General features: G+C 48.4%; 9 protein-coding genes across 9 annotated transcripts; 5 read left to right on the top strand and 4 right to left on the bottom strand.

Annotated features, from left to right (window-relative positions):
* Positions 1 to 353: 353 nt before the first annotated feature.
* Positions 354 to 749, bottom strand: GIQ15_04972 (uncharacterized protein; the record flags this gene model as incomplete). The annotated part of the gene is made up of 2 exons (XM_033552389.1): positions 354 to 639; positions 703 to 749. The coding sequence occupies 2 exons, from the start codon at positions 747 to 749 to the stop codon at positions 354 to 356; spliced, it is 333 nt and encodes a 110-aa protein (XP_033406119.1).
* A 1,489-nt stretch (positions 750 to 2,238) lies between these two features.
* GIQ15_04971 (transcription initiation factor IIA gamma chain) lies at positions 2,239 to 2,789 on the top strand (the record flags this gene model as incomplete). Its single annotated transcript, XM_033552388.1, has 3 exons — positions 2,239 to 2,279; positions 2,342 to 2,489; positions 2,643 to 2,789. The coding sequence occupies 3 exons, from the start codon at positions 2,239 to 2,241 to the stop codon at positions 2,787 to 2,789; spliced, it is 336 nt and encodes a 111-aa protein (XP_033406118.1).
* A 1,263-nt stretch (positions 2,790 to 4,052) lies between these two features.
* GIQ15_04970 (uncharacterized protein) lies at positions 4,053 to 5,518 on the top strand (the record flags this gene model as incomplete). The annotated part of the gene is made up of 4 exons (XM_033552387.1): positions 4,053 to 4,120; positions 4,180 to 4,281; positions 4,367 to 4,408; positions 4,468 to 5,518. 4 exons carry the CDS (start codon positions 4,053 to 4,055, stop codon positions 5,516 to 5,518), a joined length of 1,263 nt encoding a protein of 420 aa, XP_033406117.1.
* Positions 5,519 to 5,974: 456 nt separating this feature from the next.
* On the bottom strand, positions 5,975 to 7,588 carry GIQ15_04969 (aldehyde dehydrogenase; the record flags this gene model as incomplete). The annotated part of the gene is made up of 3 exons (XM_033552386.1): positions 5,975 to 6,088; positions 6,198 to 7,139; positions 7,178 to 7,588. 3 exons carry the CDS (start codon positions 7,586 to 7,588, stop codon positions 5,975 to 5,977), a joined length of 1,467 nt encoding a protein of 488 aa, XP_033406116.1.
* Positions 7,589 to 8,085: 497 nt separating this feature from the next.
* On the bottom strand, positions 8,086 to 9,125 carry GIQ15_04968 (uncharacterized protein; the record flags this gene model as incomplete). The annotated part of the gene is made up of 3 exons (XM_033552385.1): positions 8,086 to 8,968; positions 9,028 to 9,049; positions 9,113 to 9,125. The coding sequence occupies 3 exons, from the start codon at positions 9,123 to 9,125 to the stop codon at positions 8,086 to 8,088; spliced, it is 918 nt and encodes a 305-aa protein (XP_033406115.1).
* Positions 9,126 to 10,557: 1,432 nt separating this feature from the next.
* Positions 10,558 to 13,540, bottom strand: GIQ15_04967 (DUF323 domain-containing protein; the record flags this gene model as incomplete). The annotated part of the gene is made up of 7 exons (XM_033552384.1): positions 10,558 to 10,624; positions 10,679 to 10,760; positions 10,829 to 11,145; positions 11,199 to 12,075; positions 12,135 to 12,365; positions 12,489 to 13,159; positions 13,260 to 13,540. 7 exons carry the CDS (start codon positions 13,538 to 13,540, stop codon positions 10,558 to 10,560), a joined length of 2,526 nt encoding a protein of 841 aa, XP_033406114.1.
* Positions 13,541 to 14,988: 1,448 nt separating this feature from the next.
* Positions 14,989 to 15,774, top strand: GIQ15_04966 (uncharacterized protein; the record flags this gene model as incomplete). The annotated part of the gene is made up of 1 exon (XM_033552383.1): positions 14,989 to 15,774. One exon carries the CDS (start codon positions 14,989 to 14,991, stop codon positions 15,772 to 15,774), a length of 786 nt encoding a protein of 261 aa, XP_033406113.1.
* A 2,414-nt stretch (positions 15,775 to 18,188) lies between these two features.
* Positions 18,189 to 19,533, top strand: GIQ15_04965 (uncharacterized protein; the record flags this gene model as incomplete). Its single annotated transcript, XM_033552382.1, has 7 exons — positions 18,189 to 18,359; positions 18,427 to 18,463; positions 18,518 to 18,585; positions 18,637 to 19,013; positions 19,077 to 19,144; positions 19,210 to 19,283; positions 19,483 to 19,533. The coding sequence occupies 7 exons, from the start codon at positions 18,189 to 18,191 to the stop codon at positions 19,531 to 19,533; spliced, it is 846 nt and encodes a 281-aa protein (XP_033406112.1).
* A 4,627-nt stretch (positions 19,534 to 24,160) lies between these two features.
* Positions 24,161 to 25,935, top strand: GIQ15_04964 (uncharacterized protein; the record flags this gene model as incomplete). Its single annotated transcript, XM_033552381.1, has 5 exons — positions 24,161 to 24,218; positions 24,289 to 24,663; positions 24,717 to 24,756; positions 24,809 to 25,651; positions 25,719 to 25,935. 5 exons carry the CDS (start codon positions 24,161 to 24,163, stop codon positions 25,933 to 25,935), a joined length of 1,533 nt encoding a protein of 510 aa, XP_033406111.1.
* Positions 25,936 to 25,962: the final 27 nt, after the last annotated feature.

The raw sequence follows: 25,962 nt of genomic DNA, 5'->3' as shown, positions 1-25,962 counted from the left end.
TAACTAATAGTGCATGTGGCGTAAGGGTTCGACGGAATGGTTAGTATTTATGCAATGCCATTGAACATTGAATCATGGTGTAGCAAAAGCCATCCTGATAGATGAGTGGGGAGATGTGTGTTTGAAGTCTCTCAGAAGAATATTTCCATAATTAACGTCATTAATTGATTGCAACTATTCGATCTAGACTTGGGTAAAAACAGAAGGTAATTAAGGGCTCATCAGGAACTGCTGATAAAGAAATGAGCAAAGCTCAGACACATAATCAATTTAAACAAAGAACACTTTTTGAATCATTTCACATAAAAAATCAGGTCGTCTCTCGTTCATATAATCGCGTAAATCATATGCGTTTAAACAGCGGTCAAGGTTGGACCGATGGTTGGCGAAGCATGGCACGATTTGGTGACAGTTGGGCAGACCGAGGTGCAAGTTGGGCAGCCGTAGTTGACGCTGACGGTCTTGGTGGTTGGGCACTTCTTGTTGTGGCATGGAATGGAAGTGGTGACAGCAACGAAGCAAGGGCCATCACAGGCGGGAGTGTAGGTGGCAGGGCAGAAGGCAGCCCTGTAGGAGAGGGTTCTGGTGTAGCATGGCTTTGGGGTGACGGCAGGAGCTGGCTGAGCAGAGACAAGTGCGCTATTTCATAGTTAGATATATCTATTGTCGAGAATCGATCACTTCTCAGCTGGATTTACATACCTGCAAGCAGCAAGGACGCAAATAGCGATGGACTTGGAGAAGAACATGTTGATGATTTGGGGTGGTTGAGATGGTGATTCTCGGTGTTGAGGGTTTGAGGAGCTGGTGGTTGATTGAAGCTGAAGAGCTGAGAGAGGAAGAGTTGTCTGATTGTGATGATGTTGGTTGCTTGATTGTTGTTGTTGCTGTTGATGAATATTCAAAAACAAAGCAGAGAGGAGCTGATATATATATCTTTTGACAGATAGACACGTGCACCCACGGATGGCCGGCAAGTCAGAGATTTTTCTTCGTCCTTCGAAGACAATGAGGTTGGGATGCTTTCTTGCTCAGGTCTCATTCACCTGCATCGAAATTGATTGATGCGAGATACTGTTAAGTGGTGGGTATTTTTCCTATTTTAGAGTTAATGCAGCATCGATGATTTTAACTTCAATAATGCAAATCTCCCCTGAATGAAAAAAAAAAATTGAAAGAAAAAGAAATATATCCTTGTCACACTACTGTCGTGCCACGGCTGGCGGGGCAATCAAGGTATGGGTAGAGCTCATAAAGAGGTACGCTGTTTATCTTGTTTTGTATGCAGTATAATTCTCCGTGGCGTAGAACATCGGCAGCATGATCTGGCCTCATCAAGGATTCCCAGAGATGCATGCCAGGGCCGGATGTTTTACGGACCCTTAACCGGTTGGCCCGTTGAGCAAGTAACCGTGAGCTCTAGAAGCAAGAGGATGCAGTAGTGCTCGACTGAATTGCAATCCAGAATGAGAAAAAGGCATAGGCCATCATCGACCAGGGCCTCGGGTGTTGTAAAAATCCCGACGTTCCGGACGCACGAGCTAGGACCATGCGATATCAAGGCAAGTTCTGCAGTTGAAATTTGGAATTGTGCTCAAATCTTCCCTGGATATTGCTCTCGGAACTATCATCGATGCCAGCATGGGCCTGGCGAGATGTCCTTGGCTTAAAGAATTTTCCATCAGCCTCTCTGCATTCCCAGCAAGCCGCCTGATGTGCCCCTCCAAGGACCGGCGTGAGCCCACTTCATCCTATATTTGGTGGTGGTCCTCGATACAATTCACCTATATCAGTTATCCTTGCACGTAGCTCGGAAACGTCGGCCGTTGATAGCTTGCTTGGAAAGCGGGATGGCAGCTCGTCAAGCAAGACCCAAAAACTCAGCATCAGGTGCTTTTAGTCTTCATCAGAACAACGTCCGACAAGGCGATCAAGACTCCTCCATCATTCCACTTTCAAACGTTCTCTGTATGTTCTTCTCCTGCGCAGAAGTTGATAGTTGATGGTATAAAAAACAAACCAAGAAGGAAGAAGTGAGATATATCCATGCCAAGACACCGACGCCAAGACGAAAACCGGGATGCCAAGATGTATACTCACGTGATAACTTCACATGACTATGTAGCCTATCATCTTACATAAGCAGTGATATCGATATCAACTTCGACTCTGGGCAAGGAAGCAAGCGACCAGCATCTCTCACTCTTACGACGCTCAAGGAGTCAAGCTACATCCAAGATGAGTGCCCCAGCATACTACGAGCTGTATCGCGGCAGCAGGTACTACGCCCGCGATCACCGAATACCTCCCTAGAAGAGACACAGCTGACACCGTGACCTAGCATCGGCCTGTCCCTGACTGATACGCTCGATGACTTGATCAACGAAGGGCGCATCGAACCTCAGCTCGCCATGAAAATTCTCTCAAATTTCGACCGCGTCATAACAGAGGTCCTTGCCGATAAAGTGAAGTGCAAGCTGTCATTCAAGGTATGCGAAAAAGCAGGGGTTAGCTTAAGCGACCCGTCCTGCAGGTCCTAAGTTGAAGTCGCCGGCAGGATGGGGATGGGCAGCCTTCTCGCTTCATTTAATTGTTCGCTTGTGGCTGACGAGTGGGAATTAATTTTCTCTTTTGCCGTACAGGGTCACCTCGATACGTACCGTTTCTGTGACGAGGTCTGGACCTTTCTTGTCAAAGATGTCACTTTCAAGCTGGATGACCAGTCTACGCTACACGCAGAGAAGGTAAAGATTGTGGGATGCAACAGTAAGCGACCCGGAGAGGTATGAATGCATCGACGATGGATTGATTGCGGTTACGAAGTACTGCTTTTTATGCTATGGCAATGGGAAATCACCTTGGCTTATTCTCATACCCTATACTACCCAATCGGAGTTTGCACACGGGCTGGTGTCGTTGGGTTTCTTTGGAGTTGACTGGAATGGGTGTTTGGGACATTTGTTATGGGACAGACTATGATCATACTGGAGAAACAACTCCTTTTGCCCGACTCCATTATTGAGACTTAGGCTTGAATACATGGATATCTGCCAATAATGGTTAATCGTTCTCTCGTCCGTAGTCTCAGTTCTATATGACTTCGAACCGTCCCCAGCATCAAGATGCTGACTAGAGGTCGTCTACAGTGGAAGATTTAATGTTAATCAGTGCTGATGGTTTGGCTACTCTATGCTGTAACCCCAACAACTATCTGGTAAATGCAGATCTAATTAAATTGGCTAGAGACTGAAATTGAAGATATCAAGGTCCCTTCAACATATTGTTCATATAAAGGACTGGTTATGCCAAAATAAGTACGAGGAACACCTTCGCTTATTACGTGAACGTTGCAAAGCATCTGGTTTACTACTACCAAGAGACGAGGACAGTAATATACTTAGTGGCCAGGTAGCTAAAGAAGCAAGAGGGCAGAGTAGTCAAGACACGCTAGGTCTCTGGGAATAAATATAAGTATGATATTGACAGCATCGATATCTATATACGTCTCCTGCCAACGCTGCACTTTGTCTGCCTGGCGTAACTCCACTCGCTGCTGCAGTCCTGAAGAGACCTGGGTTATATGTAAAGGCGTCGCTCGCCGTCGCTTTCGCCAATATCTTCTTGGTGGTCGCCATACTTGATGGCTCGTTTCGATGTGACTTGGAGCCAGGGTCGATGAAGCTGCGCTGGGGGAACATTTGCAACCGCGAACCTGAGGCCAGGATTCGCGTCACATATATCGTTTCTCGGATGGAGGATAGGAATGCTAGCAAAGGGCAAAGATGCGTAGATAGGATCCCCCGGGCGGAAAGATGTAACATGAAGAAAGAATATGTAAAGAATAAGACTTCTACTGAAAAAGATTTCTATATATGCTCGTTAGAGTCCTCCAGTGAATATTATCCACGTCGAGTGAATGTCCATCTCGGTGCCTCGTCTCTGTTTCCTAGTCACTTCTCTCTCGTGAATGTAGATATCAGCAAAATGATACATCGACATGTTTATTCACAGGCGCTTATTTAGTTAACTTAACTAGTGAAGGATAGACTTCGATGACATCTTCGAGACAGATACACCAACACCAGGTCACAGCATACCCTCACGAGCACCCTTCAGGAGTGTAAGACGTTAAAGATGCGAGTATCGACAATAAAATGCCCCGAATTCTGCCCTGGGAAGTGGACGCGCCGACGCGAAAAAGCTCAACGTCGAGGCCGGCCAGGCGCGAGCTGGGAAGAGCACCACGGAGTTCGACGAGCACAGGACTGTTGACCAGACATCGTAAGTGTTGATCTTTCATATACAGTTATACAGGCTTATATCTCAAAGTACTACGTGAGTGCGTGGCTGACATATCTGCAGATAGAACACCGTCGACGTCGCCTGTCCGTGAACCACCGCCAGAAGAGTACGACGGACGATAGCATACACTCTACGTGCCTTATAGAAGCTAACATGGACGGCTAGGCTTATGATAGAAGGCCTCGATGCCGACGACCAATACATTATGGTGGAGGATGAGTTCCTGGCTACCGCGCAAGCCTTCACGGCCCACCTACACCAGGCCGAGTATACACGCAAGAAGAAGCAGGCCAAGGCAGAACATGCGACGAAAGTGATCAATATAACTCAGCAACGGCCTACGGATACACGAACACCCATGAGTAACGAGACAAGGAAGAACATTGAGCGTGAAGCTTCGGCTGCGCGGCATCAGGCAGCGCTAGATAAGATGAAGAGGGAAGCTGGGAGGCCGCTGGTTGACTCGGAGCTGGAGGATAACGTCGATGAAGGAGCGAGCGAGGAGGATCGCGACGATGATCCGTGGGTAGGGACCTCGCTGCAGCCTTTGATGGTGGCCTCGAGACAACCACGTCCGCTGGTGGGATTGCAGGGCATCTGGTCCTCTACCAAGGCCGCGCTGGGCTATTCACAGCCAACTGAGACGAGTGGCGCGCCGGGTAAAGGGAATGAGGCCACTCTCAAGGCTAGACCCAGGCCGGCTATTATCGATGACGCTACAGCTTCCAGCGACGACGATGACCTCGACGTGCAGGCACGGATAACTTACACTCCAAGTCGACCGTTGCGTACCAAGACACCTGCTGCCATCCCGCGCCCTCGCAAGGCTGCTTCACCTTCGACTTCGACTTCGCCTACAAGGCCCGGACCAAGACCTTCGCCTATCAAGCGACCACATGTAAACACCAGCCGTTGCCAGACCACGAGTGGATCACCCTCTAGTGCGTGCAGAAAGCGATCACTCCTGCCCACGCCGCGCGGGAGCTCGAGCTCGAGCTCGCGATTTGCAAAATTCTTCGATGAGCTAGACGAGCCGGCCAAGGAGCCAGGTCCTGGTCCTAGCCCTGCGAGACGCCAAGTTACTTCCGAAGGCATCGATCCTCCGCTTAGCCGGGTCAAACCTTTTACATCCCGGTCAGAGAAGACAGGGGATCGCGATCAGGACGATGAAAAGCTTCGAATCCAGCGCCTTGATCAGGTCCCGACCTTCCTATAGTTAGATTCCGATATAGTAGCGGGTCGTCATCTTCTTAGCATTCCGGCTGCATGAATATTTTTTCTTTCCTAGCTGTGATAGGAAGGTAATGGCAGCCTGGAGCGTGGGAATAACTTTGCAGTACGGAGTATGCAGCCCTTGACTTTTCCTACCCGGTGCGCTATTTAGCTCCTACACATATCGCCCTCCGCCCAGATGCATATGAAGTCTCGGTCGTGGCGCTGCTGGAATGAATTGCTGGTGATCTTGGCGATAGAGCAGTCTATATGCCGTCGGTGCTTGGGCCCCGACGCCGGCTAGGTGCATATCTCCGGTGGTCAAAAAACTCTGCGATATTGCATCCGTTCTGCGAGTAGTATACGGAGTAAGAGATTGGAGTTAGGAAGAAGTTTCATTTAACGATGTAGATACTGGTACAGTTCAGATTAATTTATTAGTTCCGAGTAGATGTCTAATCTATTTTGGATAATCCTTCAAATGGAAGCTCTTCAATTTAACGAATTGGTCGAACCCGAATCTGCTCAGCGTGACGCCTCTTCCGGAGTTTTTCCATCCAGTCCAAGCGAGATCCTATGAGAGCAGTGTATGTTAGAATGTGACCTTGTCCCTTTGACGTAAAGAGCGGTACGTGTGAATTATAAAGGGGGCCAGAAAAATGTATGCATGGGCAGGGACTCACCGGGCTCGGGTAATCGGCCCTATTGACAAAGACAGTGCCAGCTTCGATATCTTGTATCAGCTTCTCGCCCGTCGCGACGTCCTTTGTCCAGATACTAGCGGTCAGTCCCAGGTCGCTGTCGTTCATCAATCGTACGGCCTCTTCGTCACCCTTGGCCTTCATGACAGGTATGACGGGACCAAAGGTCTCTTCAGTCATCACCCGCATATCATGCGTGACGCCGGTCAATAGAGTAGGTTTCACAAAGTTGCCGGCAGACGGGAGATTGTCGAATGTGGCATTTGCGGGAGTTTCATCCTTTGCGCCGCGCTTGATGGCGTCCTCGATGTGGGATAGGATGCTCTCTTTGGCCCTCTTGGATATGACGGGCCCGATCTGGGTCTTTTCGTCAAACGGGTCGCCAACGCGGTAGCTGGCGAGTACTTTTTTGATCTCCTGGATCAAAGCATCGTGTACTTTCTCATGAACGTATACCCGTTCGATGGAGCAGCAGCTCTGACCGCTGTTGAAGATGGCGCCGTCAACGATCTCTGCTGCAGCCCAGGATACATCCACGTCCTCGCGCACATAGGCCGGGTCGTTGCCGCCCAGCTCGAGCCCGACGGTCACTATGCGGTCTGCAGCAGCCTTCTGGACGGCCAGCCCTCCCGCAACTGAGCCGGTGAAGCAGATGTGGTTGATCAGGGGGCAGCGGACGATGGTCTCCAGGTCCACGGCGGAGCCACAATGGAAATACTGCAGCACGTTACGGGGAAGACCTGCTTCAAGGAAGATCGAGGCCATCTGCTCGACGACCGTCGGGGTTTGTGGGGAAGGTTTAAGAATCACAGCATTTCCCGCTAATAGAGCAGGGATCAAACTATTGACGAGGATCAAGTAGGGATACTGTTCTCCCAGCGAGTCACATTTAGCATCCCCTCTCTCTTTGCCGTTGTTCGTCTGCTGCAGAGACGTGCGAGAGTGAGAAAATTGTAACTTACGTTCCAGGCGAAAATGACGAGGACGACGCCCAGCGGCTCCTTTTTCAGATATCTCCTGAACCCGGGCTCAGCGTCCCCGGGCAAGGCTTCACCCAGGGCCTCGCCCGCAATCCGATTCAGGTATTCTCCGCGCCGGATGGCTGTCGTCAGCTCGACTCCCGTGTAGGCGACCGGCCGTCCCATCTGCTCTGTGACCTCGCGAGCCAGCACGTCTTTCTTCTTCGCCATCAGGCCCAGCGCCCTGGCGACTATCTCCTGCCTCTGGCCGAGCGTCGTTGATCTCGAAAAGGCCCGGAACGCCTCCTGGGCCGCCTTGGGCAGCGCCTTGAGCTCGTCTCGTGTCACGCCCGCCCGGGTCAGGACGGGCCTGTTCGTGATGGGCGAGACGGTGGTCAGGGTTTCAGAGGCCATGGTGACGACAGTACGCAGCGGCGAATAGCTCTTGACTCGGGCGTTCCTCGTAAGCAGCGCACACATGGAGGAGAAGAAGAGAAGATGTCTGAACTCCTGGACGAAGCCCGCTTTTTAAAGATATCTGGATTCTGGTGGGTCAGGAGCAAGAGCCGCGTTTACCGACCTGCAACTCCGCGGCCTGTATATCTGCCTCGCTAACCGCGGATGCTGCATCGTAATATCGTAGCAGTGGCGCTGCGCCTCTGAGGTCCGTCAAGTAACGAGAAACCAACTCCCAGGGCGTTCCTCTCGCCCGCGTGCCGGACAAACGTTTCGGCATCCCGTGTCCACATGCGGAAACTTGTCGCGTGCCTCAACATCAATATACAACTTATCATCATTACAATATCATTACAACATATCAACAACGTATACCATACCACGTCTTTATCAACACACCACAATTAATATATATGCTATGATGCCTAGCTGAGATATATTATATACTGCTCGACTTAGGACTGCGTGTCAGGCGCACTGTCGATCGACCTGCATTCCGGCAGCTTCTCGCCCGTCTCCCAGTTTACAATCTTGCTGTTGCGGACCATGGCGTTGTATGTCCGTTTGTTGACGAACCGCCAGTAGCCAGCGCTGCGTCTCATCGTCTCCCGCGCCTCGTTCGCTACCAGCATTATATCAGAGCACACAGCGTCTGCAACTTTCATAAGCAACACTTTCCGGTCCTTGTCGTAACCATTCTCGTTCAGACGGACCCGGATGGCCAGCTGGGCCAGAATCTCCCGTATCATTGGCAGCTCCAGCTTATTGACGCCGCGGTAGTCTCCCTTTTCGCGCGCAGGGGAGCTCACTTTGCCGTCTTTGAGCTCGACATGTTTGGTGGCTTCCCTCTTGGCGGCGAGCTCCTGGATCTGGTGTTCTAGCTCTTGAAATCTCCGGATGCTGGCAACGAAAAAGGCATCTGCCTCTTGGGGGCTAATGGAGGACTCGAGATGGTTCGTGCCGTGAATCGCCTTGTTTACAAGCTCGACCGAACTCGCCAGAACGACTCCTGGCACAGTTAGGCGGTTCGCTTGACGCTTCATGTTCTTTGTCATGTCCTTTTCCAGCTTGACAGCCTTTTTCTCCGCTCTCCTGTCCTTGGCAGACAGTGTTCTCCTTAGAGATGATGGAGAGTCCCCCAGTGTGAGGAGGGCGATACCTCTGGCCGCCCTTACCACATTTCGCCCAGGAGTAAGGGGAGCTCTGTCAAAGATGGTCGTGTGGTTGGAGAACTTGCTACCACGAGACTGTTCCCCTCTATCGAGTGCATGGATTTGCTCGATGAGGGTCAAGATATCCTTGTGCCGTTTTCCGTGAAGCTCATTTGATTTTCCGCACCTGTTCATACGCGGTTAGCATGTATTAGAGGTACGTGAGGAATTAATATCCAAACTTACGAGTCGCATTTATGGCTATTTCCTATATATCACCGAGTCAGCTATGACATTCAATACATACACTCAACTTGCTGTCATCACCTACCGACATGGAACATTGTTTGGTGGTACCTCAAGCAGGGCTCAGCGTGCTTCCCATAGCAAGCTCGCTTTGCCTTTGGACTGTTGAGACATGTTCCGCATACTCCACATCCATGATCTATAGACCAAAGAAGATATGGATGTTAGCAATGTCTCGGAAGGGATTGTGGGGAGCTTTCATACAAAGTCCTGGGCTATCCTCCCATTTGAATATATCAGTCTTTAAATCCATTACAGCAAGAAGTAGATTACTTGGCGATTCAAGGCTACTTTAACAAGCAGGAGGTGAGAGGTAACGAAGCTAGACAAAGGTGTCTTTAGTGGTGAGAGAAAGGATCTACTCTCAGATGGGTTTGAAAACACTCAGCTGTTGCTTCCAGTGGTATGTGGAGTCTTGATGAAATGAGAACCTGGTATTGCCAGAGACAATTGAAAGACAGATATGCAGGTAGAGATGGAGAGATTAATAGATCAAGAATCAGAAATCCCTTTTCAAAAGCAGGCCCTGGTGGGCTTTTTAAGTCAAAATCAGTGAGAGCCTTCCTTCCAGCAAGACTGCCATCAGCCTACTAAATTCCCTCTATATACTATGAATGGAATACTCCTAGAATTCACTACTATTTTTCATTAAGACGAGTATGGTTCCTAACTGGTCATTCTTCATGCACTATTCTTTGACTAGGATGTTGAATTGGGAAAATTATTGTCATTATTAGCGCTTTTATCACTATAGCTCCCTTAAATGCGAAATGTCCTGCCAAAGACCAGTCACTTTCCACCGTCTCGATGTCTGGATGGTGGATTGTCCTTTTCAACCGCCAAATAGACGGCTTGGTATATGCTATATATCTAGTTACCGTCTTGGATTTCGTAGAGTCTGTGTTGGATGTTGTTGGGCTTTCCATCTTATCTGCATTTATGTCGGGGGCCACCCAACACATTCGAATATTGAGTGAGTGAGGATACGGAAAAAGGCAGAGAAATAACCGAGTATGAATGCATCGAACTATTGCGTCTATTGTCATTCCTCTTTGTTTTGTTGCCACTTACCTTCGTTTTCGTTACCTTGATGAGTACAGGATGGTTAATATAGTAGTCAAGAACACCTACTACAACAATGTATTATAATCTTGACTGGACCAGTGGAGTTCGAAGAACTACGTGAAGGCCTAGATCACTCCATTACTTTAAAGAAAGAGAAAGAAGAGGAAGCCTTTGCTTCCGCAGTACTCATGAAGTCGACTTAGCGGCTGCTTGCCACAATATATTAGTGTTGAGGAACAGCCCCAGGATTAAAGAAAGTACAGTAGTAGCAGTCATTAAAACGTGGTCAAACAAAACTGAAAGTACAATCGAAATACATCATTAAGAGGGGAGAGTAGCATTATTCCCGGTTCAGGCTGAAACATAAATAGCCAGGGGCTTGAGAAAGTACTCCGTACAGCTTGTTCAATCGTCACGTACGAGACGAGCACCAGCCCAGACGTATGGGTAGTTTCGCTGATACCAATTGACACTAAAGATAATAATTAGTAACTCTGTCTGTTAAGCAACGAAAGGGTAAACATACAAAGTAGAGCGACCCGCTAGTCGTGGATGCGTTGCCCACGACCCTCCAAGAACAATATTATGTTTGCCATCAAAGAAGTCAGCTACAACAAGGGGTTAGCTCAACGTTTTATCCTCCAGTTTGCATAGTATGCCAGCCCGGGTCACTTACCAGTATACGCCGGGTAAAGATCCATCGGCTTAAACCCTTCATGGGCTTGTATAGTAGAGCTAGTCCATTCCCATAATCCTCCAAAGTCGCCCTGACCGGAAAGCTTGTTTCCATTTTGGGTGACTGGAGTTGGGTGCCAGTGTGTGAACCCGACGTTACAACCGTCGAGATCAACATACACTGGCTCATGGGTACTAGCAGGAGTTTGTACCGGCTGGTGATCCGGGCAGCGCTTGTTCTGCACTGGCTCCGGGTGACTAGCTGCCCCATTCGAGCTGGCTCCCCCTATCTTCTTGGTCCCATTCGTAGTAGCAGTTCTAAGGCAAGTGTTAGTTCAGAAACAGAAAAGGGAGGTATTGTAGCCACTGACGTAGATCCATTTTCGTGATGGTTGGTCCCAGTGGGTGAGGTAAGTGAGTACTTGTATAAGCTCCTAACCTCCTCGAAGGTAGGAATCCTACACTTCATCCACTTCGCATACCCATTTAGCTCATCATGAGATGCAGCAACGGGCCAATCAAGTGCCCACTCTAGAGGTACTGGGCCAAAAACGGTACGGACCGAATATTTAGTGATGATATTATGAGAACCATTCGTAACGGTAGATTCGCCGCCAGCAGAACCACTCTCAGTTGAACGTTCAGCCCAAGACGCAGGAACCCGTTCGATGTTGTTCTCTTCGAGATATTTGGCGTATTCCTCATTGGTTATTGGCCTAGCCTTGGCCACGAAGCTTGGTACCTGGACTATTCGCTGCGGCTTTTCATTATCCCATCCAAAGGAATCTCTAGGGATCCCATTTGGCTCTGGCTCATCAAGGCCAATGGCCAGTGTTTGTCCTGGGATTTCGAACCATTCGTTAGGAACAGCCCTCTTAGCTGACTCCGATGCTAACTGTTTAAAATCTGGTCTAGCAGCTTCGGGAGGGGGCATGATGCTGCTGCTCTGCAAAAGCATGTAGAGGAACGTTTCTAAATGCATTGTCTCATGCTCGAAGCTAATCCAGATAGCTTCGCAGATCTTCCTATCGCCTGCCTTTACCCTTGGGTATAGGGACTTCACCCTCATCCTCACCTTCCGTTGATATTCTACCAATGTTTCAACTGCTGGCCATTTGTCTGGGATTGCACTATGGTCGTGGCAATGGTCTGGGTTGTCAACATCGGGGTCAATACCGCGCTCGAACATGGAATGGAAATTTGCCGGTTCAGTCGGTACGCCATCACTTGCGCGGGTAAGGTGCATATCTGGCTGATATTAACTCCAAAACTATATGATGATCAATGTACCTGGGATTGCCACCTACCCATGAACGCCGGGATATGACCCAGGTAGAATATCAAAGAGTTCCTCAGGTGGATCGGCCTGGAGAGCAAGTCCGTGTTAGGTACCATGGCGGTGGTAGCGGTATCCCACAGCTTCCACACTGCCTCAAACTCCTCTAGGCTTGAAACAACATCTTTCATATACTCTGCCCGCTTTGTTGGTAACTGATACGGCCGCATCATCGCAGTTGCGGACGACAGGATATGGAGATCTAGGTTGGAAGAATTACATGCTCATTAATATAGATCTGTATATAAAAAATGGAAGAAGCCTATGCCACGGTACCCTTGCCCCTTGCGGACTTGGCTGCGAATGGCAACGGAGTTGAACTTACGATACTTGTCGCCAAACCTCTGGGCTGGGCGTAACCCAGCTCTACTCCAGAGTATTTCACAATCCTCGTCTCCGTATTTGTATGCTTGCTCGAAGAATATCTTCTCTCCCTTCTTGAGATTTATATCCTTGATAACAAGATCGGTTAATGGAACATAAAATGCCCTGTGGCACCCTTGTACGGGATCAAATTCTCCTATAGCATCCCATTCTCCCGGTTTGAAAGCTTCGAACCCGAGAATGGTGTTTGCGTTGGACAATCCGTTAAGGTAGAACTGTCTTGTCACGCCTTTACTATCGTTGTAAGCTCTGAAAACCTGTTCAGGGTCCTTACAGGGATCAAAACCAATAACCATCGAATCCGCCGGCCCCAGGCTCCTTGCGAATCCCTCGAGGAAGCCAGCAGCTTCAGTTGGGTTAAAGTTGCCCATCGACGAACCTAAAGACATAACCCAAGTCGGCCTATTCCTATTCACGGGTTTATTGAGCCAGTCAAGTCCGTCATCGTAGGTACCCCAGAGGCCGCCACATTTGACATAACGATAGCTCTTCGACGGAAGTTCTGCGAAGGTGCGATGGAGCTCTTCCAGAGACAGGTCAAGTGCATAATATTCTACCGACTTTTTGGCTCGCTCAAGCTCATTCAACAAGATCTCGATCTTTCGTAGATTCCTACACTCGCGGTTAAAATCGAATAGCCGAGGGGAAGGGGGGTGTCAGGTTTCGCGGTGTTCGGAAAAGTGGTGGCTTCGAGGGAGAGAAGAAAACAAACCCGCTCCCCAGTTCAACTAATTGACAATTCTCAGGGATCAGTGCTGCGATTTTGGCAGCGTTTGTTTCCAAAACCTCAATCTCAGCGTTCGTTAGGTAGTATTCGTCCAAGTATGTGATGTCCTCAAATAATCGGAGCCCCTTCGTATCGTATAGTAGTAGCGTCGGGAGTTTCTTCTCTTCTGCCTGGAGGCCACGATAGATATCCTGAGCCAAAGAGCTTTCAAGATTGATTCCGCGAATGTCCACGATATCAACGTTCGATATGACAGCAGGTGACATGACGCCGGTTAGAGTCTCACAAGATAATATTTTAAAAGTAATTGGGGGATTTAGATGCTCTGAGGCCAGATATAAAATGGTGAGTGAGCTTAAATGGAAATGTCAAAGGGAAGCGAGGACCGTAAATATATAGATTGGCAAGGTAGATGTACTCTGTACAAGTGACACAAAATACTCGCAGGACCTAGGACCAAAATACCCGTACTAAGGTACATCTTTGAGCGAGTCCTGGGATCCAAGGGATCGGACAGGAACTGAGGAATCAAACAAGAACAAGGTTCGAGCTGACGAGGTAACATTGCCTAAAAACTGGAGAACCATTCCCCGATAATCCGGCTCGAACAGACGATGTCAACTGTCCTTGGAGGCCGCTTGAGTCATTTCGCGTCCCGGCCGGACGAAGATGTCATAGAAGGGCCGTGGGGGAACGACAACAACGCGGTGTTTCGGTATTTTCTAGTTTTCGCATGCGGCAACCCTGCAAGTTCTCCGCTGGCCAACCGGGCCAGGGACACTGATGTGCGACATCGTTGGTTGCTGATTTGTACAGGCAGGCCGATGCTAAATCCAGCCCGCAAGGAGGATCATCTGGCTGCTACTTGACCAACCACGGGCCCACGGCTATGACGCAGCTGCCAAGGTATCCTGCGCAAGGAACAACAGTTAGCGACGAGTCTCACTATCCAGTCAAGATGAGGGGTTTCACACGAGGGGAAGTATCCATGTATACGTAGCATTTCGGGTGGTCTAAGGAGGAGTTTATACGTTGAGATCTCGTACAAAGAGAGTTAAGGATGTTGAAGCTCGGGAAAGATGTTTGTTTGTTTGCTTGTTTTGCTTGTTTTGCTTTGTAGATTAGATAACGTTTGACTTGTTTGTACCTTTTGCATTGTCCCGCGCCCCGCTTGCATACTGTTTATTTAGTTTGCACGTTTGCACTGTTTATCAGGTTTGTATATTTGTATGTTTACATTGTTTGTTTAGTTTGCATGTTTGCACTGTTTATTTTGTTTATTTAGTTTGCATGTTTGCATGTTTGTCTTATCACGTGCTTTGCGTTGGACGTCTCAACATCAACTTTAAAGACTTCAAGGAGACGAGATATCCAGATATATCAAGAAGGCCATGAAGTGACGAGTATCTATCACGATGGTGACTGTTACGAGGAACTATCCTTCTGTGGCGGTGCTAACAAAGCCTGAGCCAGCTTCTGCGAAGCTCTTCAGGCTATCTTCACCTCCATGACTCCTTAGCTCAACTACAATGATGGAACTTCCCTTATCTAGGAATTTACCGGCCATTCCACCAAGAGTCACTTCTAGACAAAGCAGAAGCTCTTTATATACCAAGGCATTGTGCAGAGTAATGATGTCCACTAACAAGAAACCAAACAAGTCACAGGTTACAGGCGGCCGTTCTGTGTCCTTTACCCCGAATTCAGTGACGCGATGCGCCATTCCCAACAAGACGGCAACAATTCAACGAAGGAGCTGATAGAAATCTTGCGAGGAATTAACCTACAATCTAGCCCGGTCGAGCTGGCAAAGCTATTTACAAAAACCATCGACGAGCGAAACGCTGCCCGAAGATGCCTCTCTCTCGCACTAGCAACAATCCAAGATCTTGAAACCCACCTTGACGAACACCGATCGATCCTTATGGAAACACAGGCTATTCTCTCAGAACACGTACGCAGCGAGCAGGGCTATCTCTCGTTCCTCATGGCCGCCGAGCCAAGATGGATTCTAGACACATGGATATCCCTCCCCGCCAACGAAAAACTACTGGGTGTTGTGGAGTATAAATGGAGCCGAGGGGAAACACAACGTGCTTTGAACGAGCTATGTCTTGTGCGCAAAGGTATACCAACATCTGGTATAGATTGGATACTATGCCTGCTCATAGAAACCGCTATCCTTTGCTCATGTGATGAACACCTAGCGGCTCATTCGAATGCAGATGAAGCCCTGATTGCGTGCGAGGCACTGCATAGGGAAGGTAATTTTACCGTGGCTCGCGAGCTAAGTGGTATCGCAAACTTTTTGCATGGGAAGGTTTTCATGGCGGAAAAGGATTGGGACGAGGCGTATTCGGCTTTTTCGGAAGCTCTTTTCGTTCCTGGGTACCAAAGCAGGGCAAACGAACTGAAAGCTATTGCATGCAGAGAGTCTAATCGAGAGGAACCACAGTCGGAGTCTTCTTCTGAGGAATCGGAAGACTCTGCTGATAGTTAATCTATTCCACCATCCACTCATGCAGACGAGGGGCCTTGGAACTATCGATATCATTGTGAATACTTTTTCACCTTCCTAGTTGGATACAGATAATCGCACACACTTACGATATGCCGTTGGTATGGCTGAAAACGTCTCCCCATGTTTATTTCCAGTTTGTCAATGCGGCACACCCAAAGGCCTGAGCGAAGCTTTCACGTCTATGCCGACAGTCGATACTCCAGATGTTAACCCGAAATTTTCCCGCGTTCCTGTCAACGGCTCAGTTATGTCTTGCAGCCTCTGCGTTAGCTGACGGGTACTATTTAAAGCTAACTTGCCGTGCACGCTGAAAAGGCACGGGATGGTGAACCTAGAGAATAAACAAATACAACCGTTGACCTTAGCCACGAGATCCATCATATCTTAATATACGGTACTATGGACATGTAGTTATTCCGTAACTCTATAAACATTTGCCGTTAGGTGTCGACTATGCCGAACAGAGTAACTTACCCGCTAGTTCTGTCGACGGGAAAGGAGAAATGTCCAGGCTGCTCTACAGCTAACGCCACAGATGACCACTATCCCTATGGCGCCTGAGCCAGATCTCGACTAGAGAATACATCTAGTACTATTGCGGTATGTGCTTAGGACGGCCGCAGAAAGGCTTCAACTCGCGCTTGAGATCAGTATACGCAGCCACATTGCTTGGTCTGATAGACCGAGTTGGCCGTCCTGAGCAGAGTCGCCACGCGATCACCAGTCGAACTATTTAAAGCAGAAGATAAAGAATGCTAACTGGTCTCCTAGCTACATTAGGCACCTCATAACGTACATGAGCCGAGATAGCACGGAATGCACACGCGAGCACAGGAGTTTTGATATCCTCCGTACGCTCGCAGGACTTATATAGCGAACCCCCGAAGAAACCGGTGTCGATATTCCCGATATCCCGGGCCGCCTGAGGTTGTTACAGAATAATATACGGAGGACTCCGTAGCAAGATCAGCATCTCGTTGATGCCTCGGCGCTTGATATTCATCCAGAGATCGAAATTTCAGCCCCTTATCCTAACCTAGGTTTGGCCGAGATGTCCCATCCACTTCCCGAAAAGCCAATCGCCAGCAAATATAACATTCTGGAAGCCGGCTTCTCCAGACTCGACCCCTGCCAAATGGCTGACTCGTTCGTATATTTATACAAACCAATGGCAGCCCTGCTCCAGGCGTTCGGCTCTATCTTTAGCGCTTGTGGCTTGTACGACTCTCGTGTTTCATCGTTCCTTGCGCAGAGCTGCTTGGATGGCCGTCGACCACGGTTGATATGGCAATTTGTCGGCGACTGGGCGCTTCACTGGGAGATGTTATGCTCAGAAAGAGCCTACGACTTTGGCGCTCTCTTATAGGTGCCTGAAGGTTCAGCTTTCAAGCCTTCGCTCCTCGCTATGATGGGTAACATTCCGGTATACCCTAGAGCCGGACCATACGGAGTACACCCGCATACATGCTTCCAGCCTGAGGATTTCACCGGGCGTTATACTCATGGATACTAACATTTTTTGTTTTGTTTTGAAAGGGACTAGCTACAGGGGTTAGAAGGCCGCCTTCCGGCCAACCACTGACCATGCATATGGAGGAATTCAGTTCCCCCCAAATAGTGCGATCAGACCCGATACGAAACTCGCTTGCAACCGGATTACTGGTGATTTGTTTACCGGGTACGTGCTACTACGTAATGTGTTCACGAGACGGCTTTGTGGCCGCTCTAATAGGCGGTTTTCCTGCGCTTCGTTGGCCAACACCACCGTCGCTTGTCTGAGCGCGGAGGAGCTCAGGAGTACTCCGTACGGCGCTTTTTATGTTGAACGAAGGAGCCCGGCCGTGCCAACTCCACTCCGCGATGCCCGAACTCTGCGTGGAAGTTTGATATAGTACCCACTGGGGTCTGGGTAGAGGCGAAATGAATTGTTTTGCATCCCTGCCTATCTTCTACCACTCTATTCCTTGAATCGACCCAGAGAATACATGAACATGTTTCTTCCTTGACCTTCTCGATCGTTGTTTCTTTTTATTCATTTTACCCCAGCCAATGACTTCCCTGTTTAACAGCGATTTTCGACTCCATTCCTCCATGAGGTGCTGATTCCGGAAGCTTGCTGATCAACAAGAGTATGTAAGGATGGGATAACCTATGTACCAACGCCTGCATTCGACGGGTGAGTGATAAACCACCTTAATATATACTTCGAATATGCGCGCGAGGGTCGTCAGGTTATTGACTCGGCATCAAGCGCGAACGATATACGGCCTCGGATTCAAAGTATAGCAGTCCTTCGAATGAACAACGGACGGCTTCTTCGCATTGGTACGGACATAACCTTCGAACGCTGCGATATCTGATTTCTATCGGTTGGCGTTGCTGGGCTTCATGAGATGGGGAGTGTTGGCTTCCCTACGGCCGACGTGCCTGATAGGGGATTTGTGCTTTATATTGTCGGCACGGTACTGGTGGTTATTGCGGGACTCTCCGTTGCGCTTCGTTTAGTTGGCAGATATCTCAGAGATGGGTTTCGTGCAGATGACTGGACGATTCTTGGGGCGTTGGTAAGTATACATACTTTCAATTCCCGTGGTCCGTTATAGGTTCAATGTACTCATGTATACCCTCCAGGTCATCGCGATCGTTTTTACAGTAGTGCATAATATGGGTTAGTATTTACATCCAAGTCGTCTATCATCGAATTTCACTGATATCAAAGCAGGTATCGGGTATGGCCTAGGAAAACATGGTGTGGATATCCCGGAGGCGGACAAAATTGAGGCATTCAAAGTATGTACTCTTCTCTATTCGGTTGTTAACTCACGTCTAATCTCATGATAGTTACTCCTCGCTGCGCAAATACTCTTCAAGCTCGTTCTAGGCCTTGCGAAATTATCGATCTTGTTCCTATACCTCAGAATCTTCGTCGTCAACAAATATTTTCGATGGGCATGCATCAGTCTCATCGTCTTTACCAGCCTGGCAACAATCGCATATGTCTTTCCAACGATTTTCCAATGTCGACCGCTGGCGGCCTTTTGGGATCGCAGAATTCCGCATAAATGCATGAACGATCTAGGCATCTGGCTGTCATATGCCCTAATCAACATCATCACTGATATTTTGATACTTGCGCTACCTATATACCAAATCGTCCGACTGAACCTAGAGTTCCGGGATAAAATCGCGTTGATTTTTGTCTTTGTAGTTGGTGGATTGTGAGTATTCTCTGCCCCTATGATTTGCGGAACATCGTTGTTGACTATTTAATTCTTTTCTAGTGTTTGCCTAATAAGCATTATTCGCACTACAACTTTCCCACAGTCTGCGGAGCCAGTTGATGTCACATGTACGTATTCCCTAGACCAAGGGCGATATTTACTCCGTCGTACCATTTGCTAATTCTGGAAACAGATACCTTTATTTTCAACGCCATGTGGGCGACCGTCGAGCTTAACACCGCCATAATCTGCGCTTGTCTACCGATGGTTCGCCAACCACTCTCAATACTCTTCCCCCGGGTTTTTTGCAGACCATCACAAACCGCAGTCAAATGTCCCTCCAGTTTATTCAGTTACCGCTCTTCGCGTCATAAAAATAAACGTTTGACGAACCCTTCCCTAAGTATCGCCGCCAGCCTACCTTGGAACATGCACAACGGGGACAATGTTGTGACAACATTGGTAGAACCCGGACGAGATCTCGAACTTAATAGAACAGAAAGCGAGGAACGCATAATTGACATGGGCACGGTTGAGGCGTGCAATGGGGGAATCTTGAAACAGACAGCGGTATACGTATCTGAGTCTAGGAAGACTTGATGGGGGAGAAAACCTTTTTCATGCTACCACGAATTGTACATAGAACTACATTACTCATCATGAGATATTTCAAAAAGAATCAAAAACAACATAAAAATTATAAAATAGTCATATTCTTAGGAGCTCCCAGCTCCCATCCCATGGTGATCTAAAATTAAGAGGCAAAAATAGCATCCATTGTGTGAAATCATGATATTAACTGTAACCCCTGCTCCAAAGATCCCCTCACGTGGGATGATGCACTTTGTAGTAGCCCAACGATTGAATCCCTGATCGTAGAACTCTGCAAGGCAGCATACAGGGGGACAAGCAAGATCAGAACCCATAACCCAGCAACTTCAGGAACAAAGTTCCGTTTCTTCGGGTTTTCCTGCGTCGATGGCAAAGTCAGCTTACACTCAACGGCTTTTATACCTCTTCTGGGGAATCATACCTTGACAACCCAATCTGACCAACGAGGGAATAAACTTCGATACCAGTAATAGGACTGTGGCCAAGGGTATGTTGTGTTATTCCAACCCTTGTCATTCACGTACCACTGTTGTTTTATAGTTTAGTTAATAAGACACAAATATATCAAGCGGAGATGAACACAAATGAGGAACTTACCGATCGGCAGCCTGAATGGAAAACAGTCTTCTTAAGTGCAGCCTGAACTTTGTTGACGTAGAGGCTCTCAGCTTCTTGCTTTACCTCGACGGATGTGGCGTTTCCTGTAAGAACTGGCTTAAGGATGCGAAGAGCATAATTCACAGAGCTGCCAATGAAGTTTAGTTGTTAGCGAAATGATCTCTACTACACACCGGGTAAGAGATGGCCCTCACTTCTCAGTAGCCATTAGTGCTGATGTATGGCCCGTCCCCGAGTTGGGCCCAAGCAGCATGAAGTAATTTGGAAATCCATGCATAGCCGAGCAATTATATGCTTCAGGCCCGCCATATTCTCCCCAATGTTCTCCGACAGACTTGCCCCCACGGCCCAGGACTTCGGTATTTTGATCGAAGTATTTGCTAGTGTCGAACCCAGTAGCCAAAACGATGACATCGGCAGGGATGAACCCATCGCTTGTCTCAAGGCCATCGGGGACAATTTGTAGAATTTTTGAGTCCGTGAGTAGTAAGTTTTCATCATGCAGAGTTTCAAGATACCCTGTGTCGAAAATACGGCGCTGATAGAACATTCTATGTTAGACGGAGCATGATCGCCGAAAACGGGAAGCAAAGCAGGCCAGAAATGACCAATAACTAACCTTGCAGCCGATTTCAAAATCTGGGATAAGGATATTATGATATCTCTGAGGGGCGGCACTTCTCATGAACTTTTCCGTTCTAGCTCGTTTTTCCTCACGCAGTCTTTTAGCTCTTTCTGTCATATTGAACATCGGGAATGCCTGTTCAGCCCCAAGATAGACAAGAAACCGCTGAAGCCGCATCGTCAAGGGGATATTGCGGAATATCCAGGGCATATATGAAGGGTATACAAAGTTGATCGACGGCATTATCCAATGCTTCGATCGTACAATTTGCGTGAGAGACTTGGTCTTTTTCGCAATTGCAGGAACAATCTGCGTCGCCGTGCCTAGGATTGTATCAGCCACTTGCAATACCACAAGCATTACGCATATACTTAAGTATAGAGACTTTCACACACATCCATTCCCAACTACCACAACATTCTTCCCATCCAACGAGACGTCGTGGTTCCATCTTGCAGAATGAAAGATATGTCCTTTGAATGAGTCCTTCCCAGGGATATCACACAGTCGAGGCTCCACGAGTAGCCCAATAGCACTGAACAATACTTGACATTCATGGGTAGATTCCCGACCGGTTTCGACATCTCTTAAAAACAAGAGCCATCTCGAGCAATCCTCCTGCCAGACAGATTTAACGACTTCGGTAGAAAGAGTTATTCTCTCACGTAAATTGTATGCGTCAACAACGCTTTCGTGATACTCTCTTATTTCCCCTGACAGCGGCATAAACTTTGTCCAATTGGGATTCAGAGCGAAAGAGAAGCTATAAAGAGCGCTTGGGACGTCACAGGCGCATCCTAGGCTAACCGTTAGGGTTCTATAATATATTTGCTATGCATTATGCATCAGTGTTCGATATAGGTACCTGGATATGTGTTTGCCTCCCATGTCCCGCCACCGGCAGACCGCCGTTCAAAGAACCTGATATCATCAATCTTATACCATCTTTTCAGCGTCGCTCCCAGCGCAGTTGCAGACAGCCCAGCACCAATGCAAGCGATCTGGCTGTATGACGAGGGTCGGATCGAATCTTTAGTCGCCATACTGACTAGCTTGGTGAACGATTTTCCACTGAAACTGGACGCTGTCCCTTGTTAAGTATGGACTCCGTACATAGACCTCGGGCGAATAATTAATTATGCCGTTCACACCTTGACCCGCGGCATTTCGGGCCTTGGCTGGGGAAAAGGGGGCTGTTTTGGTGGATACGATCTAACGTTGTGCTAAAGAGCCGAATGTTAAGTCTGAACGCTTGATATGCATGTGAGATTTGCGGGGAACGGATGAATATAGAATTAGATGTAGACATCGTACTCCATGGATAATTGTTCGATGTACTGTACAGCCCGTGGGATCCTCGCTTCGGGCTTCGGTTATGGTGCTAGATGTAGATGGCTGGAAAATGCATTGATTGTTCTATTAGAGTCCCCAGATCTTGAAATCCGTCTACCTGTCATTACCACGTTCGTAGTATACAACGTGCGTTCATTATTTCCTTACCATTACAGGAAAATACTGTCCATGGGTGTACCCCAGATAAAGCTGGCCATCGCCATGCCTCCAACACCCATGATGCTTGCCATCAAAAAGTTAACAGCGTTATTGTCAAGAATATCGCTACCTGCCGCGATCCTCCGGCTCTCGTGAGCAGGGTCCGAGATACCGGCGCTGTCACCCGGCGGAGAGGCATGGGGCGACAAGGCGTTGGCAATATCCTCGTTCGTCCGAAGCGAGGTTTCTTGGCGGATAGGGGGATCTCCCGATATCCTAGTTGTTAGTGCGCCAGGGTGAATGAGAACCTAGCACGATCGTGTTAATCAAACATGAGCCAGGGCAAGAGCCAGAAGAGCCTCGACAGATGTAGTCGTAATTTTAAAGCGAGTCATGACAAACCTTTTGGCCACCACTTCCCTCAACAACCTTCCCGGTCTGCTTATCAACAACTGTGGCCTGCAATAGTCCTCCAAGAAGGCTGTCAAGAAGGCTTCCCAGCGTGCCCCAAACCGTAATAGCAAGAACCCAAAGGGCCTTCTCATTCCAGCTCCAAGCACGCCCACCGTCAAGACCATGCTTCGAACCACCAGCAATGGGCGAACCAGTGGGACAAAACGGAAGCATTAGAGATGTAATGCCAATTGTGAGAGCTCCTAGAGAGCCGGCAGCAACACCAACAAGAGTTATGCCACCATTTGTTCCAGGGGGAACCTTTCGAAATGTGGGCGAGGTTATAAGGCGGGGTGTGCTCTTAGACAGAATCCCTAGTTCGCTCGAATATGTATCAGCGGCAACAGCTGCGTAGGTCCTAAAGTCCCGTAAACCAGCGGTTGGTCAGTCATTGTTCGATAACGGCATATGTACACCGTAGAACCAACGGCACTCACGAAACAATTCCGGCCATGAGAAGGCTTTCGGGGCCGCCATATGGAAAGCATGGTACGTGATCGGCCTTATAGTATATTCGATAGACGTCCAGTAGGATCAGAATCGACGCAGCACCGGAGTTCGCAAGGACTTGAATGTGAGTCCGTGAGCCTTCACCTCCGGACGCCCCAGTGGCCGATATTGTCAAACGGGCTTTCACATCGTGTTTCACCTATATCGTAAGAATATCCCCTCGTTAGCTGCTTTGTTCTGAAGGCGGGGAAAGGCAGTTCATCCGTCAGCCCATACCTTTGTAACTCTCGTACCGCCCAAAAAGAAGACGATTAAAAGTGCAAATGGAACAGACGATGGGTGAAGTGCGTGTATTATTGCCGTGAGTGCCGCGAAAGCAATGCCCAAGGGAGTAAGCGATTTTCGCGACCAGGCGCGGTGTATCAGGAGAAGAGTCGCCGGAACCGCAATTATGGGTTTCATCTCGACGGCGTATCAATCAAAAGGCCAGACTTATAGACAATGATAGGACTCCAGGTAGTTTGGTGCCGTAGCCTTAGAGTGTGAGTGACTGTGATACTATGTCAGTGTTAGCGCATTGCCGGGTTCTCTAAAAGTCTTAGGCGCAATAAGTAGAGAGCCAGGTTCTTAAGCTCGCAATATGACTTATATATTCTTCATCTCCGAAGCACTGCCTCCGTATGAATAGTTAGCTGTGAAGATGGCTTTTATATAGCAGAAGTTGATGGACGTCGAGGTTGAGGCTTGGCAGAGGATCAACTTGGGATCAACTTTTGCTCCGTCTATAAATCTCCTTCACATCACGAACCTGAGCTTCTATACCATGTCTAGACTTGTATATATGTGATACATATTCAAGCTACCTGCTTGAACTATTGCTGACGCTCATATCACTATGAAGGAGCCTGGGGAGCGGAATTATTCGGATATCCGATGGCAGCTCATTCTTCTCGGTGAGTCCAATGGATCAAAACGAGAAATGAACTCCTAGTTACAAGGTCGGAAAGTTTTGATCGAGGATAGGCCTGTTCCGTTTCAGTGAAGCCCTGGCGTGGACTACCATATTCCCTTATGCGTTCCCCATGATGAAGTCGTTTCTTCCCGAGAACGATGCGCAAGCTGCGCGCGCGGCGGTTCTCGCATCTAGCACCGTCTCGCTTTTCACGTTTGGCGAATTCTTGACGAGCGTACCCTGGGCCAAAGTCAGTGACCGGATTGGACGGAAGTGGACTTTGATGATAGGCGTTGCCAGCGGCATCGTTTCAGCACTCGTCTTTGGGCTTTCCAAAAACCTGGGTGTTGCCCTTGCTGCTCGCGCCTTTGGCGGTTTAGCCAATCCGAATGTTGGTGTGGTTTCTACCTCTGTCGGAGAGTTGGTGAAAAATAAAAGGGATCAAGGTCTGTTTCGCATTCTCGGGTCATGATATGGGGCTCACATGGAGCAACTATAGGAAAGGCATTTTCGGTGGTGCCGTTCCTGAGAGCCCTGGGGTAAGTGTCATGTCCCCAGCCATCTACTTCTCAGGGTTAATACTCTTTATAGGAGTCTCATTGGGCCTGTAATTGGCGGTTGGCTGGCAGATCCTACGAACACAATACCTTCTATCTTCTCCAAGGGTAGTATATGGGAGAAATACCCATATCTACTTCCAAATTTGGTCGTGGTCCTGTCAATTGCAGGTAGCGGGCTGCTAGGGTTTTTCCTACTTGAAGAAACGCATCCTCGTTTTCAGGATAGTCGGAACGTTGGATTAGAGATGTCTCAATGGCTATTCCAAAAAACTAGGATTATCCTAGGCTATACTGATACCCAAAAATACACAACGCTATCTCCTGATGAGGATAGCGATATCCCGCTCCAGCGTGGGGAGGACGTCGAAATGTCTAGCGTTATAGAGCCAAATGAGCCAATCGAAGAGGAAAATGATTTGGTTACAGAGTCTAAGCCACCGATAAAATCAGCGTATACACTACAAGTCATTCTGCAGATTCTAGCAGCATCGATAATAGGCTTCCACAAGGTATCATCGGATGTTATCATCCCTATTTTCTTAGCCCAGAGTAACGAACCGACATCAGGCGGCAGGAAACGCGATTTTTTCGAGTTCACCGTTGGCTTTGGCATGACTTCCCCCAGTATCAGCAATATCCTCCTATCCCAGGCTGTGGTGGCAGTCATAGCCCAAATGTTCATCGTGCCAAAAGTGATTTCTCACTTGGGACCCTTGAAAGTCTTTCGCTGGGTCGCATTCATCTTTCCTTGGCTGTACTGCCTCACACCATTCACTGCCCGGCTGGACCAGCCGCTATCCACAATATTCCTCCTCATAGATCTTTGGATTAAAGGAGTTCTGATCAGCTTAGGCTACACAGCATCTAACATTTTGTACGTCATGATTCCTGCATTCTAATTGGATGCAAGTGTATGACTTGGAGCTCTACTAATGTAATAGATTGACTAACACGTCGCCATCCCCTCTCCATCTCGCGACTATCAATGGAGCTAACGCCTCGATGGGCTCCCTAGCAAGGTCTGTTGGAGCTGCGGTCTCGGGGTCAATGTTCCATCTAGGACTCCAATACCACGCTATTGGTCTGCCATTTTGGGCCTTGACCGTGGTTGCCGGGATTGGGGCTATACTATCTCGCTTCTTGAGAGATGGGCCTTGAGTTCTATGTACGATTTCTTTCAACAGG

This window comes from Arthroderma uncinatum (assembly GCF_011692745.1).
Source record: "Arthroderma uncinatum strain CBS 119779 chromosome Unknown scaffold3, whole genome shotgun sequence".
Taxonomy (NCBI): Eukaryota; Fungi; Ascomycota; class Eurotiomycetes; order Onygenales; family Arthrodermataceae; genus Arthroderma; species Arthroderma uncinatum.
This window is presented reverse-complemented; position numbering and strand designations above follow the sequence as displayed.